Source organism: Gouania willdenowi, chromosome 2, assembly GCF_900634775.1.
Source record: "Gouania willdenowi chromosome 2, fGouWil2.1, whole genome shotgun sequence".
NCBI classification, from domain to species: Eukaryota; Metazoa; Chordata; class Actinopteri; order Blenniiformes; family Gobiesocidae; genus Gouania; species Gouania willdenowi.
Genome location: NC_041045.1, coordinates 7549594 through 7571018, shown reverse-complemented (window position 1 = coordinate 7571018; position 21425 = coordinate 7549594). Strand labels below are relative to the sequence as shown.

At 37.2% G+C, this 21425-nt stretch overlaps 2 protein-coding genes across 3 annotated transcripts in view; one reads left to right on the top strand and one right to left on the bottom strand.

The window, feature by feature from the left end:
* Positions 1-19775, bottom strand: part of LOC114477289 (N-chimaerin-like) — a 27277-nt gene extending 7502 nt beyond the window's left edge. The window contains exons 1-8 of one of the 2 annotated variants that reach the window (XM_028469557.1): positions 19647-19775; positions 8388-8482; positions 6845-6883; positions 6708-6763; positions 4343-4374; positions 3535-3648; positions 2195-2321; positions 1353-1514 (exon numbers count right to left, since the gene is read on the bottom strand). In XM_028469557.1, coding sequence (XP_028325358.1) covers positions 1353-1514; positions 2195-2321; positions 3535-3648; positions 4343-4374; positions 6708-6763; positions 6845-6883; positions 8388-8406 — 549 coding nt within the window. In that variant the 5' untranslated portion in view covers positions 8407-8482; positions 19647-19775. Of the gene's footprint in view, positions 1-1352; positions 1515-2194; positions 2322-3534; positions 3649-4342; positions 4375-6707; positions 6764-6844; positions 6884-8387; positions 8483-8759; positions 8819-19646 lie in introns of those variants that run through there. The other variant, XM_028469550.1, reaches the window with a different exon arrangement.
* LOC114477326 (vascular endothelial growth factor C-like) overlaps positions 12667-21425 on the top strand; it is a 13785-nt gene continuing 5026 nt past the window's right edge. Inside the window, exons 1-5 of the mRNA XM_028469604.1 lie at positions 12667-13565; positions 17147-17390; positions 18796-18986; positions 19667-19797; positions 19883-19986. Coding sequence (XP_028325405.1) covers positions 13464-13565; positions 17147-17390; positions 18796-18986; positions 19667-19797; positions 19883-19986 — 772 coding nt within the window. The 5' untranslated portion in view covers positions 12667-13463. The remainder of the gene's footprint in view (positions 13566-17146; positions 17391-18795; positions 18987-19666; positions 19798-19882; positions 19987-21425) is intronic.

The window sequence follows — 21425 nt, the reverse complement described above, 5'->3', positions numbered from 1 at the left end:
TACATTAAAATACAAACAAACAAAGATATTGTGCAGCTGTTTGTTAATAATTGTGACTGTGTGGCATTTTGCATTAGCAAATTTAACCCTGAGTTGTCTTTCTGATCAGACTTATTTTGAATAAAAATGATGGAAATTTATATTGTAGATCATCATTTTGAGGAAAAAATATTGAGATATGAGTTTTGGTCCGTATTGCCCAGCTGTAGTTACAAGTCTCCAAGCAATATAGCAGATGACTCTTTTACACGAACAGATAAGTCACAGAGAAAAGTAATAATTCAATTGTCAACCTGTTCCAACAAGTTAAGTTTCAGGTTAACCGAGTTTCACTAATAAACACCGAAGGATAAATAATGTGATCCACTCCCACAAAACAGGGCTTTGTTTTGGAAATGAAACAGAAACAGGATCTTAATCAGTAAATGGAAGTGTGAGAATGTGCAAAAATCTGGTAAAACAAGCAGATAACCTTGTTGAGATTATTTAACTGGTTAAATACTGGTTAGAGGAGTAGATATTTTAATGATTCAAACAATTGGTCAAATGACCGATTAATTTGGTCTGCTTTGAACCCTTGTTTATTTCAAAAGTGATTTTTAAAAATTCAATTAAAAAAAAAAACAAATTATGAACTTTTTTTTTTTTTTACCACACCTGCTTTTTGGTGTCTTTTCTTGACACCACATGTAGTGGAATCCTCTAGTGGAAAAAAATTTTTCTCCCATTTTTTATACTGAATAGTATAGCTGTAATACTGTATATAAATTAACTTTTTTGTTGCGAAAAGGAAACAAATTGGTTGGTTTTATTAAGTGGTCAATATTATCTTCTATTATAAATGTATTTCTTTTTTATCCAATAAATCGCTACAATAGTTAATTATCAGAACATTGGATAGTTGCAGCCCTACTACACATCACAGTGTCTTATCCTGCGTGACAATTTTCCTTAAAGGGAAATTTCTATAATGTATTCAGAGGTATCAAACTTATTGTAGATCAGAGGCCACATTCAAACTAGTTTGATTTTATTTTTCTAAAGAAAGTCACAACAAATACCAATAGGAAAAAAAATTCAGAGCAGAATTTTGGTCAATATCGCCCAGCCCTACACATTATGATATTTTAAGTTACTAATACATGAAAAAATGAGGGCACAAAACTGGTGAAAAGCAGTATTTTTCTGCTGTGGCCTAGTTGAGACCAAACTGGGTCAAACAGCTCTGGTACAGAGAGCGACGTGAATTCAAAAGAAAAGGTGTGAACAAAACCCAGTGGATGTAAAAGCACTAATATAAATCAACCCCAGAACTGTGTCAGTGGTTTCATGCACGAGGTGGGCTTGCTCACCCTCTCTTCGCTGTTGCGCTCGTCTTTGCGCCGCGTCCGCCCGTCAGGCTCGTCCAGGCTGTGCTGCAGGTGTTTCTTGAGGGTGGGCTCCTGGTTTAGGGTGGTGTAGCCCACGTGCTCGTAAATGGGGTTGATGGTCATCTTGGCGATGTACTCTGCAGCCTATAGGAGCAGAGGATTCATGTGAGTTACAAACACAATAAGCATGTAGGGGTTTACAGGCTTTGTGGGGGCACTTAGTCTGGATTTTAATTGTCATGGTAATAAAAGCTATAAACTGCTACTATTAGGAAAGTTATACAATACCTCTAATAGAAATTAACTTGGGAACCATCACTGTGCTCTCCTATTAGCATTTTGGTGGAAGTGGCATCAATAAGTGATCGACACTTTCAGCATAAAAGGGCATTTTTAATTAATATTATATTTGAGATTTTTTTCTGTGGTGTAATATAGTAATGCTTTTTGGCAATAAATGTCTTTAAAGTAGCAAGCTTTTAACTTATGATTATGTATTTTCTGTTGTTACCTTCAAAAGTTTCTTTCTGACTTGTGTGTAATTGTTTTAACAACTGTAAAGTGTCTGAGTTTTTTTAAAAGTGAATGTAAATAAAATGTATTAATATTATTGTTTTAAAATTCTATTTATTACTACATATTGATTGCTGCCAATGAGATTTGGTTGTATTGTCTTATCAGCGCAATAACAATAAAGCTTCTAAATCTATATTGTTCGTAAACCCATTCATTTGCCGTTTAAATAATGCCACATTTGGAAGGAACATGAATTTGTGGGATGAGCAACAGAGCTGTGTATGTGGGTTGCACCCACGATAAAGCACCTTTGTCTCGATGTAAAGTGTGATGAGGCCGTCCGTGACGAGGTCGTGGATGGACTCGAACCTCTTTTCTCCGACAAAGTGCTTCCCGTCATGGTAGAGGCGAAAGTTTCTCGTCTGGTTCCCAAACCTGGGGTTGATCAGAGCAAAAAGAAAAGCCATGAAAATGGTTAAAAACACAAATATTGATGCCAAGCTTAGCTGATTTATATATAGTGGTTTGCTGTTTGATTATTGATTATTTACTATTAAAATCAATTTAAATATGTGTTAAACTTACTATAATATAAAGAGATATGAGGTATATCACAATAAATTCAGACAAATGTACGTAAGCTCTGTGCAAATTCAGATATTTAGACAAATAGAAGTGCAACTGTAGATTTCCTGCCTGTGGTTTTCGTTAAATACAAAGAATAGTAAGAGCTAAATGATTTCAAACTGTTTCGTTTCTAATATTTTTGTTGCACCCAAAAGTTCTTAACTTTACGTTATTTTCTACTGCATCTAATTTTAACTGGCTTTATATTTGAGTAAGTGAAAGTATAGATTACATTTGTGACTGTGTGTGGTATTTTCATGTCTAAAATAATTATTTAACCTTTTTGCCTTGTCCTTATTGTGCAAAACAGATGAATAAAAAAAAAAATAAAAAGCATAAAAATATTTAAAAATGTAAAAATTAAATCAAAAATTAAATGAGAAATTAAACTAAAAATTAAAGTTTTTATTTTTAAATCTAGAAATTTAAAAATATAATATTAATCCATGTTTTAAAATTGAGTTATTAATAGACATTCCAGGTGACCACATTTTATTTCCAGGTGACCCCGCACAAGGTTGAAAAACCCTGCATTATTGTTTCTGTTCTTCATTTATTTGAATATAACGTCAATAACGCAGCACGGGTTGGGCTGTTTTGAGTTGTCCCTCCGCCAAGAAAAAAAAGTGAACACAATTTGCAGCGACTGCTAATCAGAGCACAGTAATTATAAATAAAAGCATGTTTAATATGATGAGTGAGCACAGAAGTAGATACGTTTCCTATTAAAGCCATAAGCCCTACTTAATAAACTGAGTCAAAGGACGAGCAGAATGAGAACAGGATCTGTGACACGTTCCCTCCTTAGTGGATCATCATCACATCATTAACCCAAAAGCCCAACTTTCCTTTTTTTCTGTCTCGCAGACTGGAGCAAACGCTTTTAATGGGAGGATTATTTTCAGACCATAATAATGACCACAGGGAGATGAACGACAGGTGGAGGAAGGAATAGAGACTAAAACTGACCCAAAAGCCACATAGTGTGAGAGCGTAAAGTGTTAGTGAGAAGCAGGACAACCTCAGAGCTAGTGTGTACGTGCCCGGCTGCCTCTGACTCTCTCTGATGAGGTAGCTTCCCTCGGCCTGACTCAGCAACTGATCAGCATCTTCTCTGGAGATCATGCCGTGGTATCTGGACACAGGGGAAGGATAATCTTTGTCATTCCATGATTCATCAATTACATTTTTAAATTGCGCCTTCAATTATCCATGTTCATTGCAACTCAATTACGATTACGTTGACTGACATGTTTTCCCTATTACAATAAAAATTCCAATTATTATTTTACCCCTGAAAGTCATTTACAATTATGTTCTAAATTACTAAAGTTCAATTAAAATTAATCAAAATTACTGAGCAACTTAACATTCGTCTTGTGTTAGCATATCTTACAATAGAAATCAGCTGTAAAATACACTAAAGAATATGATCTATCATCTAATTTGTTTCTCATCTCTTGTTTACCTTGTTAGGCTTCCTAATCCATAAAAATATAGCCTTTTTTCTGTTAGTACAGCCCTCAATTTCATTTTTAATGGTAAAATGATGCTCAAGAGAACTGACAGGTAAACTTGATATGAATTATAATATTTTAGAAATTGTTAACTATAGATGTATAAGCCATAGAACTGTAACATGCAGGTTCCCCAATTCTGGGTTCAATTAAATTGTAAATGACAGTAAAAGTCAATTTTCTGAACTCAAATACAGATTTTTTTCAATTTACTACAATTATAATTACGCGCTTGTTGTAATTAATTACTAATTACACAATTAAAATCGACCACAACCCTGGCTTCATCTAACATAAAGAAAATTTACTCACTCTCTGCCATAGTATTTAGGTCGGTTATCCACCTGCAAAAAAGTAAATTGTGTTAATTGTTTGTGGGTAAAAAAAAGTGTAATCTTACATATTTTGACAATCCTACCTCGCAAACTGTTAATGGTAATTAATAAAATAATTCCGCCTCTTGTTTCTAAACTCAAAAACAAATGAGGAAACTGGGATTCACAAACTAAAAGGCACATGCATTTGTCATGATGTGATGATTTTTAAACCACTAATCACGAGCATGGAAAGAGGAAGCAGTTCTTCAGGAAACCAAGGTGCTCTCTGTGCTCTCCTGGGTAACAGGATTAGAACACGTCTGACCTTGAGCAGCATCCCTCTCCTCAAGGTGATTCAACCCTCATCTCTCTGCTCAAAACTAATTAAGATGAGCGCCTTAAAATAAAAAATAAAACAACTCCATGGAATAGGATTTACTGCTCAACTACAGGCTGCTTAAGCAGTGATTTAATGGGAAACAAAGGACTGGGCCACAATAACCATTAATAACTGCCGAATGAGCAGAAAACTCAGCAAAGGAAGAGAAAAAAATAGATGTAGAGAGAACAGATTTAGTTCTGATCTTTCCCTGTAAACCCCAAAAAGATAAACACCCGCCATTGTTTTGTCACAACTTTAAGTCTGTGAAAACAACAGAATAGTGTTGTTTTTGGGAGCAAACACAAGAGATCAGTTTGAAGTAAAAACAATTTCATGCATTAGTCTACGGCAGTGATTCTCAACCTTTTCAGCCCACGACCCCCAAAATAAAGGTGCCAGGGACCCCCACTGACCCTTATTTGCGCCATAGTAAATCTTAAAGATGTAAATCCTCATTTAATGAGGGAAAAAATGGGTTAAAAGTGACAATTTATGGCGAAATGGGGTTTTAAAACCACAGAAATTGGTGGAAAGTTGCAAATTAGAGTGGCCAAAAACAGACAGAAGAGTACAAGGGTTTAAAATGTCAATATTGGAACAATAAGATTTGACTGGCAAATAATGGGCATGACAAATCGTGAATGTGGTTAGAATGTCAAAAATAAGCATGAAATATTGTGAAAAGAGTTTAAAGAAAGTGACTATAATGGGTGAACATATGCAACATTAGTCTGAAAAAGTGTTGGAAAGGATTTATAATTTCCAAAAATGTCTTGAAAATGGAAAAAATGTGCAGGAAAGGCATTGAAATTTGATGGAGAAGACGCAGAAATGGGAGTAACGTAGCAAAAACACATTAAAAAAAGCATAGGGCAGGATCTAAAACTCCATAGTGACACCACGGTGGTTAGTGTAACTGCAGCCATCAGCCAAGCCATCGCAGAAACGCGCATCAACTGTTTATCACCGGAGCACAGCTGATTAGATACGGTGTATAGAGGATGGACACCTGACCAAACCCTGACGGCACCGGACGGGTCGGCTTCGGACAGGTATTTAGAACTGGTGTTCGATCACAGTATAGTTTGCATGCAGTGTTCTTCCTTTTCTGCTGCAAGAATCCACTATTAAAACATTCCTTTTACAGTACAATAACATAGATTATCCTTATCTTTGATACATGGATTATGTAAATAGATCCGATGGGTCTCTAGCCTACACTGCGCTCGTTTTGTTTCACTTTCGCTTGTTACCCGTGCGCTGATCAGATGTTGACATCAGTTGTTTAATAATAAAATCGGTGCTTATCACTAAAACAAACATACATATGTCATTTCTTTGAGAAAAAAACAGTTTTTCATTATTGGTTCGGACTCGGTCGAGAAAATGTGGCCAGATCCACACTAACTGTGACACGATAATGTGTTTACTCGCCGTTGAAGTAACTGTTTACTCAAAGACTTGTGCACATGCATCTGTGGAACCAAACAGTAGTTTAGTCCACTGTGCTTGTCTTCTTTTAGTCTCCAAGGCGGCGTCTTCTCATTATTTTGTATTTCCGGGGTATTGGGACACCTTTCTAAGCCATCGAGAATGCACACCAGCGTCATTTGACTTCACGTCTGCAGAGCTGCACAAGGAACTCGGAAGAGCAGTACAAAATGTATCACTATCTGTTCAAGGCAATAGGAAGAAATGTGTGTTGGCTCATTCTCTCTAGTTTAGAGCGCATCATCACTCATTAGCATTAAAATACTTAAAATTAGTGTTTATTTTTTCACAAATCCTGCCCTATGCGCCTTTAAAAGGAGCAAAAATATGGCAAGAAGAAGTGATGAAAATGGTTGCAGAAAAATGGTAAAAATAATCAAGAATTGTTTCTAATTGTTCAGAAAAATATTCTTGTTTTCTTGAAGACATCTGGCGAACCCCTCATAGTGTCTTGCGAGGGACTCAATGAACCAACATTGGTTCTCACCTCACTCGTGCAAGTGACTCTGCGTGGATGCGGCGCCTCCTGCTGGAGCTGGTACACTGTGACACAAATTTAATCCACAAGTAAATCTCATGCACTACGAATGGATAATATTTCTGATTAATCCGTTTGGTACTTACAGTAAGATTTCCACACCGGTGGTCTAAATTCATCATTGTCTGAGGACAGAGAAAGAAGCAGGAGAAGCTTTTAAAGGTGACTCTGCACTACTACTTCTTTAAAGAAAAAAAAACTAGCTTTAATATTTAGTTTTTTTTATATTCTGAATAAAATTGATTTATTTGATAAGGGAATTCAGTCATTGTCTAGCGATTCCAAGATCACACCATCTCCCATTGTCTGTGCAGAGGTTAATTTACGAGTGACGTTTCCTGCCTCTGCTTTATCTCAGTATCCTGTCTTCAAAATAACTCAGTCCTCAGGCGAGCGTCTCACCTTCACAGACTAACCAACAACAAATCCAGACATAACATTTTACTTTAGCCTTGAATGCTGAGGCGCTTTCTCCCACCACTACATGACAGCTTTGATTACTCTGCTTAATGTGAAACAGAACTATGCATTAAACTCCCATATTTTTTTCTGGTAGGTCACGTGTCAAACTCATGGCCCGGGGGCCAAATCCGGTCCTTTGGAGTATCCAATTCGGCCCACAGGAGAAAGTTAAAATGAGTGAATCACTGCGTAACAATATTTGCAGTTGCTCAGTTTTCCCGGTGCTTAGATCGCATGATTGCAGTCATTTTTAATGTTAAACAGTTGATGACAGCCTTCAATTTTTCTCAAATTACAACATATTTCCCTTAATTAAATATAAACTAGTCAAAAAAAAAAATCTAAGAAATTTAAAGTAAAGTTCCTGTTGGGACTGATATATATCACTTGTTGCTTGGATATGGTCAGTTTATTACATGATTTGTAATTTATCTATACGTAGAAGTGCCAAACTAGGGAAAAATAAAGTTGAAATCTGTGGCCAACTTGAGATCAAACTTCTCTGTATTTGGCCCCAGAACTAAAATGAGTTTGACACCCTGCGTTAGGTTAATAATATCCAAAATGATCTGTTTTTAAAAAAAAAACGTTTTTACCATCAAGGAATTAATTTTTGCTTTAGTCTGTATTATTTTTATATGTTGTATGATTTATTGTCATGGTTCAACAAAAGTTAAGATATGTTTTTTTTTTTTTTTTTTGGTTGTTAATTGCAAACTTAAATGACAAATAATTGCTAATGTTTAATACATTTTACTTTAGTCTGTATTCATTTAATATGCTGTTATGGTTTATTGCCATGACTCAACAAAAGTTATAAGCATATATTGATTGTTTTTTTCTGTGAATTACATACTTAAATCACAAATAAATGATAAAAAATGTAATTATTTTGTACTTTGTATTATGTTTGATATATTGCCACGACTCAATAGAAGTTAAGAGCATATATTATTATTTTTGTTGGTTATTGCTAATATAAATCACAAAACACCTTCCCTTCACATCATTCAGACTCTTAGCATTACTTTTTTATAGCATTAAATTGTCTTTGTTGCTCTGAACACAATTTTAAACCTCATGGACAATGGTCAAGCTATAGAAAAACACATTTATTGTAGTATTATCCATATAAATGACATTAAGTTATAGTGTAATGACGCTCACCAAAGACATTTAAGGCCATTGTGACTCAAAGGTGAAGAACAGTTCAGCACCAGAGCTCAGTTTTCTCCAATTCGGACCCACTTTCACTTTAAAACCTAGAAAATACAACAGTGAGGGCAGATTAAATGCTAATAATAAGGTTAGACTGAAACCAGCTGAGGAACACAACAAAGCATGACCATGCTCAGACTACAACAGAGCTAACGTTAGCATACTTTCTTAGCAGGTTTCAAACAGAACCAAACACGCTATTTAAACAGTGCACTAAGAGGAAACCGTTAGCTCTGTGTCACAATACTTTAACGATGTAAAAAGAGAGACTAAAAAGGAAGCCCCGCGGCTCAGCGGCTAGAAAACGTAGTACACACTCACATTCACGGCTGCTCTACATTATGGTCGCCATCTTGTTAGGTCACGTGAGTAGGCGCGACTTCGCTACTGGGTAACTATGGCAACAGAACTCGCAGGCACTTCTGAATCTAAGACAAATGAGTTGACGATACGATTATACAATCAAAAATTATATTTCATGAATGAAATAGATAAAAGCATATAAATAATTGTAGATAAAACAAAAACACAATAAAATATGAGAATTAAAAGTGTTTTATTATTGAAAACATTTCAAATGTGATGTAAATGATGCATATCTCATAACATTTTTGTCAATCCGAACCGTTTTCTGTATTGCTATTAAAAAAAATTAAAAGGCATTTAATTATTATTATTATTATTATTATTAATTATTATTATTATTATTATTATTATTATTATTATTTAATTTGACCCATTTTTGCAAAGTTATGGAAAACAATAAAGGCGCAAATTTTTTAAAGGAGCATTGACACCCCGGTCGTTAGTGTAACTACAGTCAACAGCCAAGCCGCCGCAGGGTCACGCATAAACTCTTCACTGCAGCCGATACTGTGACTAGAGGATGGATACCCGACCAACACGCGACGGGATCAGACGGCACCGGACGGGTCGGGCTGGAACATAGATTTGTAACTGGTGGTCCGGTTCGGCCACACAGTGTCCTTTGCGTGTAGCGTTCTTCTTTTCCTGCTGCAGCGCTGAAGTGAGAGCAGGATCTGTGCTTCAGGCCAGGAGGATGGAGCAGAGGAGGACATTTATGAAGGCATCAACCATTAAAACAATCCTTTTTGTGCACAAGAAAGTGGATGATGTAAATAGATCTGCTGGGTCTCTTGCACGCACTGCGCCCCTGTTTGTGTTTGGCGTTCTCTTGTTACACATGCGTTGATCTGATGTTGACATTAACAGTTGTTTGTTAATAAAAGCAATGCTGACCACTAAAAAAACAAATATGTCAGTTCTTTGCAGCCCGATCTGCACTAAAACTGCGACACGGTTATATATTACTTACTGCAAGACCTCGCAGCAAGCTTCTGCACGCATTCTCTTTGCTTTTGAGTGCTTCATCACCCATTAGCATTAAAAGACTTAAAATGAATTTTTATTTTTTCACAAATCCTGCCCTATGCTCTGAAAAATTTGCCACAAAATGTAACCGTTTCCGCGTGCAGCAATCAGGACTGAACGACTGAAAAGTCAACTATTTCTAAAATACAATTTAGACTTGTCATAAAATAATTCCAGCAGCAACTCTCTTGACTGCTTTAAATTGTATTCTACTCAAATTGCACCTTTGTGTTTCAGCCAGGAGGTGGCGCTAGTTAACTGCCCCCTGTCATTCATGATCCCCTGGAAGCCTCTTCTCAGGAGTCACCTATCTAAAAAAAAAAAAAAAAAACATATTAAAGTCGCTGTTAATGACCTGTCTGCTGCTATAGTTTGGATGTAAATGTGTTAATCTGACCAAAGTGTAAACGTAGAATTCCTGATTAGGTTGAATGGAGTTGACCACACAGATGTTAATGAGGAGTGATTATACAAACATCAAAGAAGGAGCAAAACTTAAAAGCTCAATCTGCAGGTTGAACATTCTTTTAATCGAGTGTGATCAAGCTTTAATTCAACTTTCCTGCTTTCTTTTGTCCTGCTGCTATCTGAACCCTGGGAAACAGCTAATCCCCTCCCTCTCTACTACACATACCAAAGCAAACAGACTTAGCTTTACTCATCAAAGCATTAATGAAACCGTTTGATGCTCTTCCTATTATAACGCCTGAAATTTAATTCCAAAATACATTGGAAAAGCATATTTTCCCTCACTGCTGCTGCTGCTAGACAAAGTGAGGACTTTAAAGTCTGACTGAGACCAAAAAAAGCTGCTTTGCATATTGATAAACTTCCCTCTTTGTGATCCTAAATCTCCTCTGCGAGCTCACAGGATGTAATAGGGAAAGCAATGAGTGGAATGTGGAATTTGGTTGTGCGGATTTCAGCACATAAAGCAAGTAGACACTTGCCACTGTGTGTGTGTGTGCATGTGTGTGTGTGTGCGTGTGTGGATCTTTAATCCCTGAGAAGGCTGGCAGCTTCTGGCCCAAATATCGGATGTTTGCTCATACAAGCATTTCCCAGACACACCTCTGATCTGCTTATTTTTCCCAGCCTGTCCATCTTTTTGTCATTTATTTTACAACCATTTATCTTTTTTTTTTTTTTTCTAAAGATAATAAAGATATAAACTACTGCTGCTTTTCTTCTCTCCTCCCCCCATGACACAAAAACCACACATGCCCAAGCCTCGGGGCAGCGTAGTTAAGGAGGTATGTAAAGTTAGTAGCCTGAATGGACAAAGATGCAGCCTGATGAAGTGTGACAGGCTTTAGTACCACTGCAGGTGTTGTGGGGGCTTCTTGTTATTTTTCCAACACATAGCCATAGGTTGCAAAAGAACTAGTATTCAGTATTCAAGTAAAAATATGGATACTTAATGAAAATGACTCAGTAAAAGTAAAAGTATTGACGATGCTCCCTTACTTGAAGAAAAGTAAAAAGAGTACATGCTACTAAATGTACTTAAGTAAATAAGTAAAACAAATGTTCCCTTAAACCAGCAATTTGCATTCCTTGTACATGGTTGCATTCACAGAAGTTATGTTATTCCCTTTTTTTTTTTGGTTATGTTCATGCCGAAAAAGGAGACGAGAGAAGCAGTTTGCTTATCCAAGTCCCATCCCCTGTATTGAACACAGAAAATTTACATCAAAGCTTGTCTCTCTGGTCAAACAGTCTTTGGTTGTTCTGAACACAATTTCATTTCTTTTTTTTTGTCCTTTTTTATGTAGGATGTATTCTCCGTAGTCAGTGTTGTCTTTTTTCATTCCTCCTCCTCTCCATCGTTGTTCAAAAGAAAAGAAATAAGGTGTGTCAAGAAAAATAAAGTGCAAATGCTCAATTAAACCCAGAGCAGCTTGGAGTTTAACATTTTAAAAAGTTCATCTTTGAGTAAGGTGAAGGTGGTTGAAGACAAACATGAACATTGAAGAACAGTCATAGGGTCATCTATAAGGGGGAATAAAGTCCATCCATAAAGTCAGCAAAATGACGGTCCATTGGTCTATGCATCTACGATAACCACATTTATTTATTTATCTGAACAATATCTACTGCTATCCAGGAAGTTTATTATGATTTGCACCATAGTATATAGTCATCTTAAAGAGGTAAATCCTTTATTAATCAGAAGTAAAATGGGTTAAAAGTGACCAAAAATGATGGAAAAGGTGGTGAAATTGGTTTAAAGCTGCAAATTAGTGGCCAAAAAACAGATAGAAAAAGGGGTAGAAAGGGTTCAAAGTATCAATATTGGCTTAAAAGTAGCAGAAATGGGGGAGGGGGTAGAAAGTACAGATATTTGTTCAAAAAAAGTAAGGAGTAAAAAAAAAAGTTGCCAAAAAAATAAATACTCAAGTAAAATACAGATACCAGGCAAAGTTACCCGTCACCGAGATCTTTTACAACTCAACAGTGCTTGTATGGGGTGAGGGAGAACAGACAAGGAACTGACGTAAAGCAGAAGCAACCCCCCCAAGGAGGGAGAGACAGTGGAGGTATTAACAGCTCATAAAAAGGCACTTTAGAGTTTCTGCTGCGAGTCAGGCAACTCGCATTCATCACAGGTGGCTTCGACAGCGCCTACTAACCAAACCAAAAAGCACAAAAACATAATGGATTGAGAAAAACAAACGTTTTCAAAGACCAACCTTGTTTTTTGTAGGAAAACAGGTTAAAAATGACGGCATGTGTTGGGAAAGAGCGTGCGAAACAAAAGCACCACCCACAAGAAACAGTTAGCCAGTATAATCAGCTGTAACGCACAGATACCTCACTCCGCCCACTAGATACAAGCTTTCCATTCTTGGATTTTTCTCTTTTTTTCTTCTCTCCTCTCATTCACTCCAGCACGACGTCAAGCAAGCAGCCAAACAAGCTGGACTACTCCTATTTCTTCTTAAATCCTGCAACACATCCGTTCTCTTTGATGCTTTCCAGAGAAAACCCAAAAAGTGGTGACGAAAGAATTAAAAAAGCAGCCAACAACAACAACCAAAAAAAAGAAAAAGTTTTACCCTGAAGGTTTCTGAAGAGGAAACCGGAGGAAGATAAAGAAAAAGCACAAGAGGTGAGATACGGAGCACAGCTGCTGTGTGAGGAGGAGGAGGAGGAGGAGGAAAAATACAGATAAAAGCCCAGAGGAGGTGCATAAGTGTGAAGGGCGAGGAGAGAAGAAGGACGACCAAGGAGGAGATAAATATAAGGAATAGAGAGCGAGGGATAGTTTGAGGTGAAGGTCGAGAAAAGACGACGTAAAGAAAGAAAGACAAAAGTCGAGACGCGTTACAACATCAAAGACAAAACTCGAGACACATTACAACATCAAAGTCATGTCGGGAGAAGGAGCAAAGTGAGACCAGAGCAGGAGAAAAGTGTTGGACACCGGGACGCGGGGACTTCATTCTTCATCATGTTTTGCTTAGCTGACCTGCTAGTTTCCAACAAGCAGCGTCAGAAGAGCAACTTCGTCCCTGGCTAGAATGAAGAGAGGAGACAAGTGAGGAATCCTCGATCGCTCCTCCACCTGCTTCTCCTCCTTCTCCCATCATCAAAGCCTGAAGACACCCACCACCTCTACATCTCCTCACTATGTGGATACCAGCTGTGTTCCTATGGTTACTTAATATCTCCAATCTGAGCTCAGGACAGGACTACACAGACTATTACCAAACCGGGAACAAGGGTACTGAGGTAAGAAACATCAAAGGACTTTGTTAAGATCCCCAAACTACCAACAATCACTTACAAAGAACTTAAAACATTCATTAAGATATCCAACAATGATAAGGTGAAAGACTGCATAGCAGACTTTGCCATTTCTCTAAGCAATGCCTCTGAGGAAAGCAATGAAAACGATCAGTGGATGCCTTTGGGGAAGACTAACAGTTGGCAGTCGAAACATGTCAGGAGATCAAAGTATATAGCAAAGTAAATGTCTTGAAAAAAGTTGTCTGAATAAATGAAACCTTAACATATTATATAAAAAAAGAAGACAAAATGAACTTGCTGGAATTATTGCATTTTAAGGTATAAAATCGTGCAAAGAAGGTTTTTTAAATGTGTTTGTATAAATAAATAGGCACATATTCAATTAATTGGTAATACATTCAATTTCAATATTTAAATACTATTGTACAAGGGTGACATTTTTTAATTAGTGGCACATTTGGGAGGTTGAAAATCATGGAATTTAAAGGTTAGATGATAAAGGAGGCAAAAGCCGGAAGTATCTCGCAAATAAATGCTTCATTTTAATCAGAAAACTAATTTCAGAAACACTAAATCCACAATAAAAGGGCAACATTTTCATTATGTGGTATTAAGAAATTCATGGAATTTAAAGGTAGCAGTAGCTCACTTAATGTTCCACGTTAGCTGTGCTGTATGCGCACCATAGCAGCAGTGCTGAATTCTTCCTCATTTTTGTTTAACATGGGCTTGAAAAATGAATGTCTTTCCATTTCGTTACCTTTTTGTTGTAACGCAGTGGAGTGGAAAACAACTCAATGGTTCCTGTTGTACTACCTAATGTCTTTCATTTGCTTTTTAAAATTTGGCATCAAAAAGTTGTTTTCGGGTTTCCGTGGATACGGTTGATAACAGTTTAAAGGAAATGGAAAAGTGCTGTGAAAATCATAAATCGAACCTGCATAATGAAAAAAAAGTAGCGGAACTAGAAAGCTAGGATTTTTCGGCTTTATAAAGCAATACACACTTGATATTTCAGTAGGAACAATTCTTCCTGAAAACAATATGTTAAAAAGTAGACTTCTTTTTTCCCAAATGTGCCCCTAATTAAATTTCCACCCCTACTAAGAGTCAGGCTTCATAGACAAAAACTAGTGTGGCATTATCGGCATAGAGTGAGGAAAAGCAGTTACTCTGGAGGCGCTAAACTCCAGACACTCATAATTCCTTGCATGTCTTCCCTCACTTCATCCATCAACCTCCTCCTTTTTTGTCTTCCTCCTCTTTATCCTTCACTATCATCATGCCTACAAAACATCTCAGCTCTGAACATCCACTTCACTACCTCTCTGTCACTCACGCTTTCACTAAACTACATAAATTCCGCGCTCCACGTCCTTCGTCCTCACTGTCCTCCTTCATTTACACGTTCTCCTTAATTCCTCACTTTTCTAATGAAAAACTGAACTTGCAATCAGAAAGGGGCTAGAAGCTGAACCTTTGTCTATTCTGTCAATGCAACATTTCAGGCCTTTTACTACTCTGAACAATTCAGATTCTGAACGTTTACATTCAGTTTATTCACATAAAATATGACATGTGCAATGAGGATCCCATTAACGATAGAAAAGAAAAGGAAAATAACATAAAAATGGTTAAAAATGAATCCGCTGCAGGTTCAAGATTTCAAGCGACAGTATGAAAAAAATCTTGTAAAATCAAACATTGAATATAAATGAACAAAAACAGGAAAACTTCAAAAATGTCAACATTAACCACAGCTGAAGCTTTGAGCTCATATTGTCCTCTTTGTATTGTTGTAATAAACAACGAACGGTAAAAAAAAAAACCAAGTTATAATGGACCAAATATTTTGTTTTTATGATAAAAATGTTATTAAGAAGTCAAAAATCAAGTCATCAGAATTATTTATTCATAGTCCCGATACAACGCTATAACTTTGGGTTTGATACAGCCTTGGTTATTGACTGATACCTATATGGAATCATACTTATTTGTATTATTATTTTGTAACATTGATCAAGTGATTTTACTCAAACACCACTGATATATATATATATACACACATTAAACTTAAACATAATAATATTCTACAATAAAATTAAATTCAAATAAAAAACTGGAAGACTGGAATAATTCCCGCAACTTTTTTTGTTTTCTATCTTAATTTACTTTGATCTCCTGACTGTCAACTGACAGTCTTCTTCAGAGGCCTCTGCTGATCTCTTTAATGTTTGCGTAATAATTCCAGCAAGTTTTTTTGTCTTCTTTTTGAATAATATGTTATGGTTTCATTTATTCAGACAACCGTTTTCTCAGGAAATTTACTTTGATCGACTGACATGTTCATATTGTGTACTGCCAGTCTTCTTCAGAGATGTCTGCTGATTGCTTTGATGTTTCCTTGACTTCTGCTTAATAATAAGTCCACAAATTTATTTGTGTCTTCTTTTTGAATAATATGTTATGGTTTCATTTAAGACAACTTTTTTCCTCAGAAAATGTACTTTGATCTCCTGAGAAACATGTCAGGAGATCAAAGTAAATGTCCCTTAATATTAAAATAGCTGTGGATTCTATCTTTAAGAGCTTTTTTGACAAGTTGCTGATTCAGGGATGTTTCTTTATGGTTTCAGCCATTGTTCCTCAGTAGACCGATTGAACCCTGATGAGAACATAACTAATGTACAGAATGTACGGAATGAATGTACAGTATGTAGAGGCGATTGGCTGAAATCATATTTGATAAAAATGGTTCGCACGAAACGGGACATCCCAAAAGGGAGAAAGAAATGGGTTGATAGGAAAAAGATAAATGGAAGGGAGTGATTGACAGATTCCAACATCATGCAACAGCTACCATCTGCTAATATTTCTTCAGCTTTGAAGCAAGAAAATCATCCAACTTACTGTATCTCTGGCGCAATCAGTTGATGGTTTGTTGAGCAACATTTACAGTAAACCTTGGGTGTTGTCTCGCTGTAGGATAGAATAGTGACGAATGTGGGTGGGCTCATGTTAAGGAAGGAACACAAGCTCCTTCACAGGAGGCAAGAAGGTCAAAAAGGTTTTTGTATATTTCTGTTGTCGTTTTGTAAATGTTTCTGTCATTTTGTATATTTCTGTTGTTGTTTTGTAAATGTTTCCGTTATTTTTTATATTTCTTTCATCATTTTGTGCATTTTCCTGTCGTTTTGTGTACTTCTGTTGTGGATTTGTAGATTTTTCACAGGAGGCAAAAAGGTCAAAAAGGTTCTTGTGGTTTTTGCACAGTTGATATCATTTAATTTTTAAGAAAGTGGGTCATAATATTCAGCGTCTTGCTTCAGGGCACTGCGGAAGGTATCTGTAGATTTCCTGGCTTGGCCCCAGGTGAAGTACAGTAATTCTAAACGGAAAGCTTGAGCGTCAGTAAACATTAAAACAGAAGCTCAAAAGCACTAAAGTGTCTGAACGCTCTGCCAAAAGCAGTGTGTAAGAACACATCAGTCTCTGACAGTATTTACTGCTTATCTCACAGTCAGGTAAACACACTAATGACTGTGCTACACTCTCCCACGCAGGCCCCCGTGCTGCCAGACCACCGGCCCAGTTTGGAAACCGTGAACACTATGGATGAGCTACTCCAGCTCCTGTACCCCGAGTACAGCCTGATTCAGCACTGCATGATGAAGAGGTCATGGGACAGCTCTTCCTCGCCGGCATTTTCCACCTCCTCTGTGAGCCCTTTGGCTCTCCCTAACGTGGAGGATCTGTGGGGTCAGACGAGGGAGAAGGCTGTGTATAGACTGGACGGGACATTAGGAGGTAAACACAGGAAAGCCAAGAATAATAGAAGTTTTCAGTCAAATGGGCTGCGTCCCAATACCCACACTACAACCCACATACTTCCACAAAGGGCACACTTGGTTTAAGTGTAGAATTGGGACAGTTTGCGGTTATGTCATCCACCTGAGTCAGGATGTCATAATTTTCTGTCCTCAACTGAATAAAATTAAAAGTCTTTTTGTCTACACATACATTATACAGAAATAACTGATACATTATTTACACTTGAAAAGACGTTTTTTTGGCATTTTTGCTGCCAAGGGTGTTTATTGTGAGTTTGTCCCGCCATCAATTTATTACATTTTTAAAAAAAATTGGAACGTCCCACGATAAATGTGTTTATGGGTAATTCCCTTCATCGAAGTCCGCTTGCATGCACGCTTCGCACAGGTGTGCATGAAGGTCGTATAGTGGGTGGAGCTAAAGCACACTGTATGATTAAGACACCCTACGCCAGACATGCGCATCTTTTATCACAGCAGGGCCAGAAAAAAAGGGATTTTCTGATCCGTGGGCCACATTATCAACATTCATGTCAGCATTTTGAATAATGACCGATCTGAGCATACAGTGAAGAACAATATGTTTGTGTTGTCATTTCATGTGTTTGGGTTCATTTTTTCTCATTTTGTGCTTTCTGATGTTGTCTTATGTGTTTTTTATTGTCATTTGTGTTTGTTTTTTTGAAGTTATTTAGCGTATTTTCCTCTCATTTCGTTTGTTTGTTGTTGTTTTGTGTGTTATGAGCCAATTTGTGTATTTTTGTTGTCATTTCGTGATTTTTGAGACATTTTCTGTGTAATCGTTTTCTGTGTTTTTGTTTTGTAATTTTACTATTATTCTCTCATGTGGTGGTGGCTGTTGTGTGTTTTTTGTAGTCATTTTGTGTATTTAGCTATAGTTTATTTAACTATATTAGAAGATTTCTGTAATTTAGTATGGTTTCTTTTTAACTCATTTTGTACATTTACTTCAGGGGCCACTCAAAATTAGAACGAGGGCCGTATGTGGCCCCCGGGCCGCCAGTTGCCCATATCTGTCCTGCGCACTCCCATCCTTCAGCGGTAGCACGCAACCAAGGGGCGCAAATGTGGGAATTGGTACTTTTGAGACTTTAGGCTGGTTCTTATTCTGTGGCACAATTCTTCTTCACAATGTAAATGGTGAAGTGACACTGCAGCCAGCAGTTCATGTATGGTACTGCAGCAAAAAATGATGAATTTACAACATTAAACGACACGTTGACGCAAATTTTTGTAGTCAACATGATCAATTTTTGCATTATTGTATATGTTACACACATTGTGGTTGGCACGAACCTCAAGACGATCTATAAATGTTATTCTATTCGTCAAAAATCTCAAACTCCGCCTATGTGTTTCAGTCATTCTCGAGGAGATCCAACGAACCTCGTGCCAGCCCAGAGAAGTCTGCGTGGAGGTGGCCAAAGAATACCCAGAATCCACCAGTCAGTTCTACCTCCCCCGCTGCGTGGCCCTGCACCGCTGTGGCGGCTGCTGCACCAGCGAAGCTTTCTACTGCACCAACACGAGCCACACTCTAGTCAACAAGACGGTAAATCTGATCCATAGATCTGTAATTTGACACCAGAAATAAGTCAAAATGTGTGTTTTTGATGGATTCTTCACAAAAGGAAAATAACTGAGCAAAAACACTTAATTACATTACTGTGCTGGTAGTTTCACGCCTGGTTAAGCAACAAAGGCGTCGCCGTCACCCCCACCCGTCCATAGGGACACGCTTTGGCTGAGTCTGAACATTACGTCCATACAAAGTTTCATAATCTCGCAACAATTACATCAAAAATGTGATTGTTTGGTCCGTTGGCCAAGTTCATGTCAGCATTTAAAATAATGACTGATCAGAGCATTAATACAGGAAAGAACAAAGGGTTTCTATGTGTTTTTAAATGCATTTTGTGTTTTTTCTTTTTGAAAAAAGTATATTTTGTTCTGCATTTTATGTATTGCTGTTGTTTTGTATATTTTTCTGTGATTTTGTGTATTTCTGTTGTCGTTTTGTATATTTCTATTGGTGTTTGGTATTTTTTTCTGTCATTTTGTGTTTTTTTGTTGTCAATTTGTGCATTCTATGAATTTTTCTGTTGTTCCGTTTAGTTTTGAAAAATTTGTGTGTGTTTCCGGAGACATTTTATGTATTTACTTTACTGTTACAAACACATACTGTCCATCAGGCCGCAGGAGCGTCACTCACCCACTCTTTTTCCCTTCCAGTTGATGGAATTGTCCCCGCCCAGGATGGATCGCACCGTCGTCATGGTGACCTTCATCAACCACACATCATGCGAGTGCCTCTCCAAGAGGCCGCTTCACTCCATCATCAGACGAGCAGCGGCAGACCATCTGTGAGTGAGAACGCCGAGTCACTAAACATTGGCGAAACAGTAATCTGACTCATCACAGCCTGTGCGTGCTTGTGTGTGTGTGTAGGTGTTCCCCTCCTGAACATCCGTGCGCCTCGGGGTCCTTGTGGGATCCAGTGAACTGTGTTTGTGTCTCCGCAGACACAATAAACGACTCGGAGAGAGAAACAGGTACAGTGTAAGTCATGGTGGTGGTTGCCAGCTCTGCTCCAACTTTTCCTGCAAGGGAAAGTCTAAATGAAAGGGATTATGTGTGTTTTTTGACTCACGAGGTATATTTTTTCTACATTTTGTGTATTGCTGTCGTGTTGTATATTTTTCTGTCATTTTGTGTATTTCTGTTGTCGTTTTGTTTATTTGCTTGTTATATTGTGTATTTTTGTCGTCGTTATGTGTATTTTTGTCATCGTTTTTTAATTTTTTTCTGCCTTTTTTTATATTTCTGTTGTTGTTTGGTATCATTTTCTATCATTTTGTGTATTTCTGTTGTTGTTTTGTATAAACAGTACAATTTAACCTTGGGGTCAGGTTGACCCCACGGTAATATCTAAGGGTAATAGGAGGGTTAAAAGGTCAGTCATTGATCAAAAACCTGTTTAATCTTAAGGAAGCGACTGAGAAATGTTTCCCTCTTCATTGAGGAGAAGCAGAATCTGCTGTAATGAACGTAAACAGGAGACTCCCTTTTGGATTAACCACAAGAATGTGACAAAACCTAAAAAAAGAAAGGGCCGGCCACTCTGCAATTTGGAGTTAGTGGAGCCTCTCACTCTCGCTGCAGCCATGAAACAACCTTATTGTGAGGTCGCCCTCTCACTGTGAAGTTTACTAGCAAGTCGGTTATCACTTTATCAGAATTCTGAGGTTATTGATGCATAAAAGCAGGTGGAAAAGAGCAACTGATGCATTATTGTGCCTTAGTTTGGAATTTCACATATAGAAATTACATATAATACACCCACAACATCCTAAATCCAAAGCATTAAGATAAGATATCAGTTCCTCCAGATCTTTGTTTTAAAATTGTTTAAAAATTAGCAGTTTACCAGATTCAGAATCAGAAAAGAATGACAGGGTTTGCATTTGAAAATCACCACAATCATGTAAGGATGAGCACAAAAAAATGATCTGGAACCTAATAAAATTATTATTTATAACAGGTTCTCAACCTTGAGGCCAGGACCCCATTTGGGGTCACAAGGCACTTGGAAGTGGGTCGCCAGATGCCTTCAAGAAAATAGGAATATTATTTTGGACAATTTGAGCAATTTTTTGCTTATTTTTACACTTTCACTGCAACTACACTAAACTTGTCATTTTTTAACCTGTTTTAATCACTTTTTCTTGACATATTTTTGCTTCTTTCTGTGCAATTTTGCTACTATATTCCCATTTCATCCACTTTCAAGACATTTTTGGCACTTTTGCCCAATTTTTGTCATTTTTAACCTCTTCACAATATTTCATGCTTATTTTTGTCAATCTAACCACATTCACAGTTTGTCATGCCCATAATTTACCAGATTAAACAAATTGTTGCTACCATTTTAATTACATTACTCCAAAACTGCAATCATGTATTTTGATACATTTCAAAGGAACGTCTTATA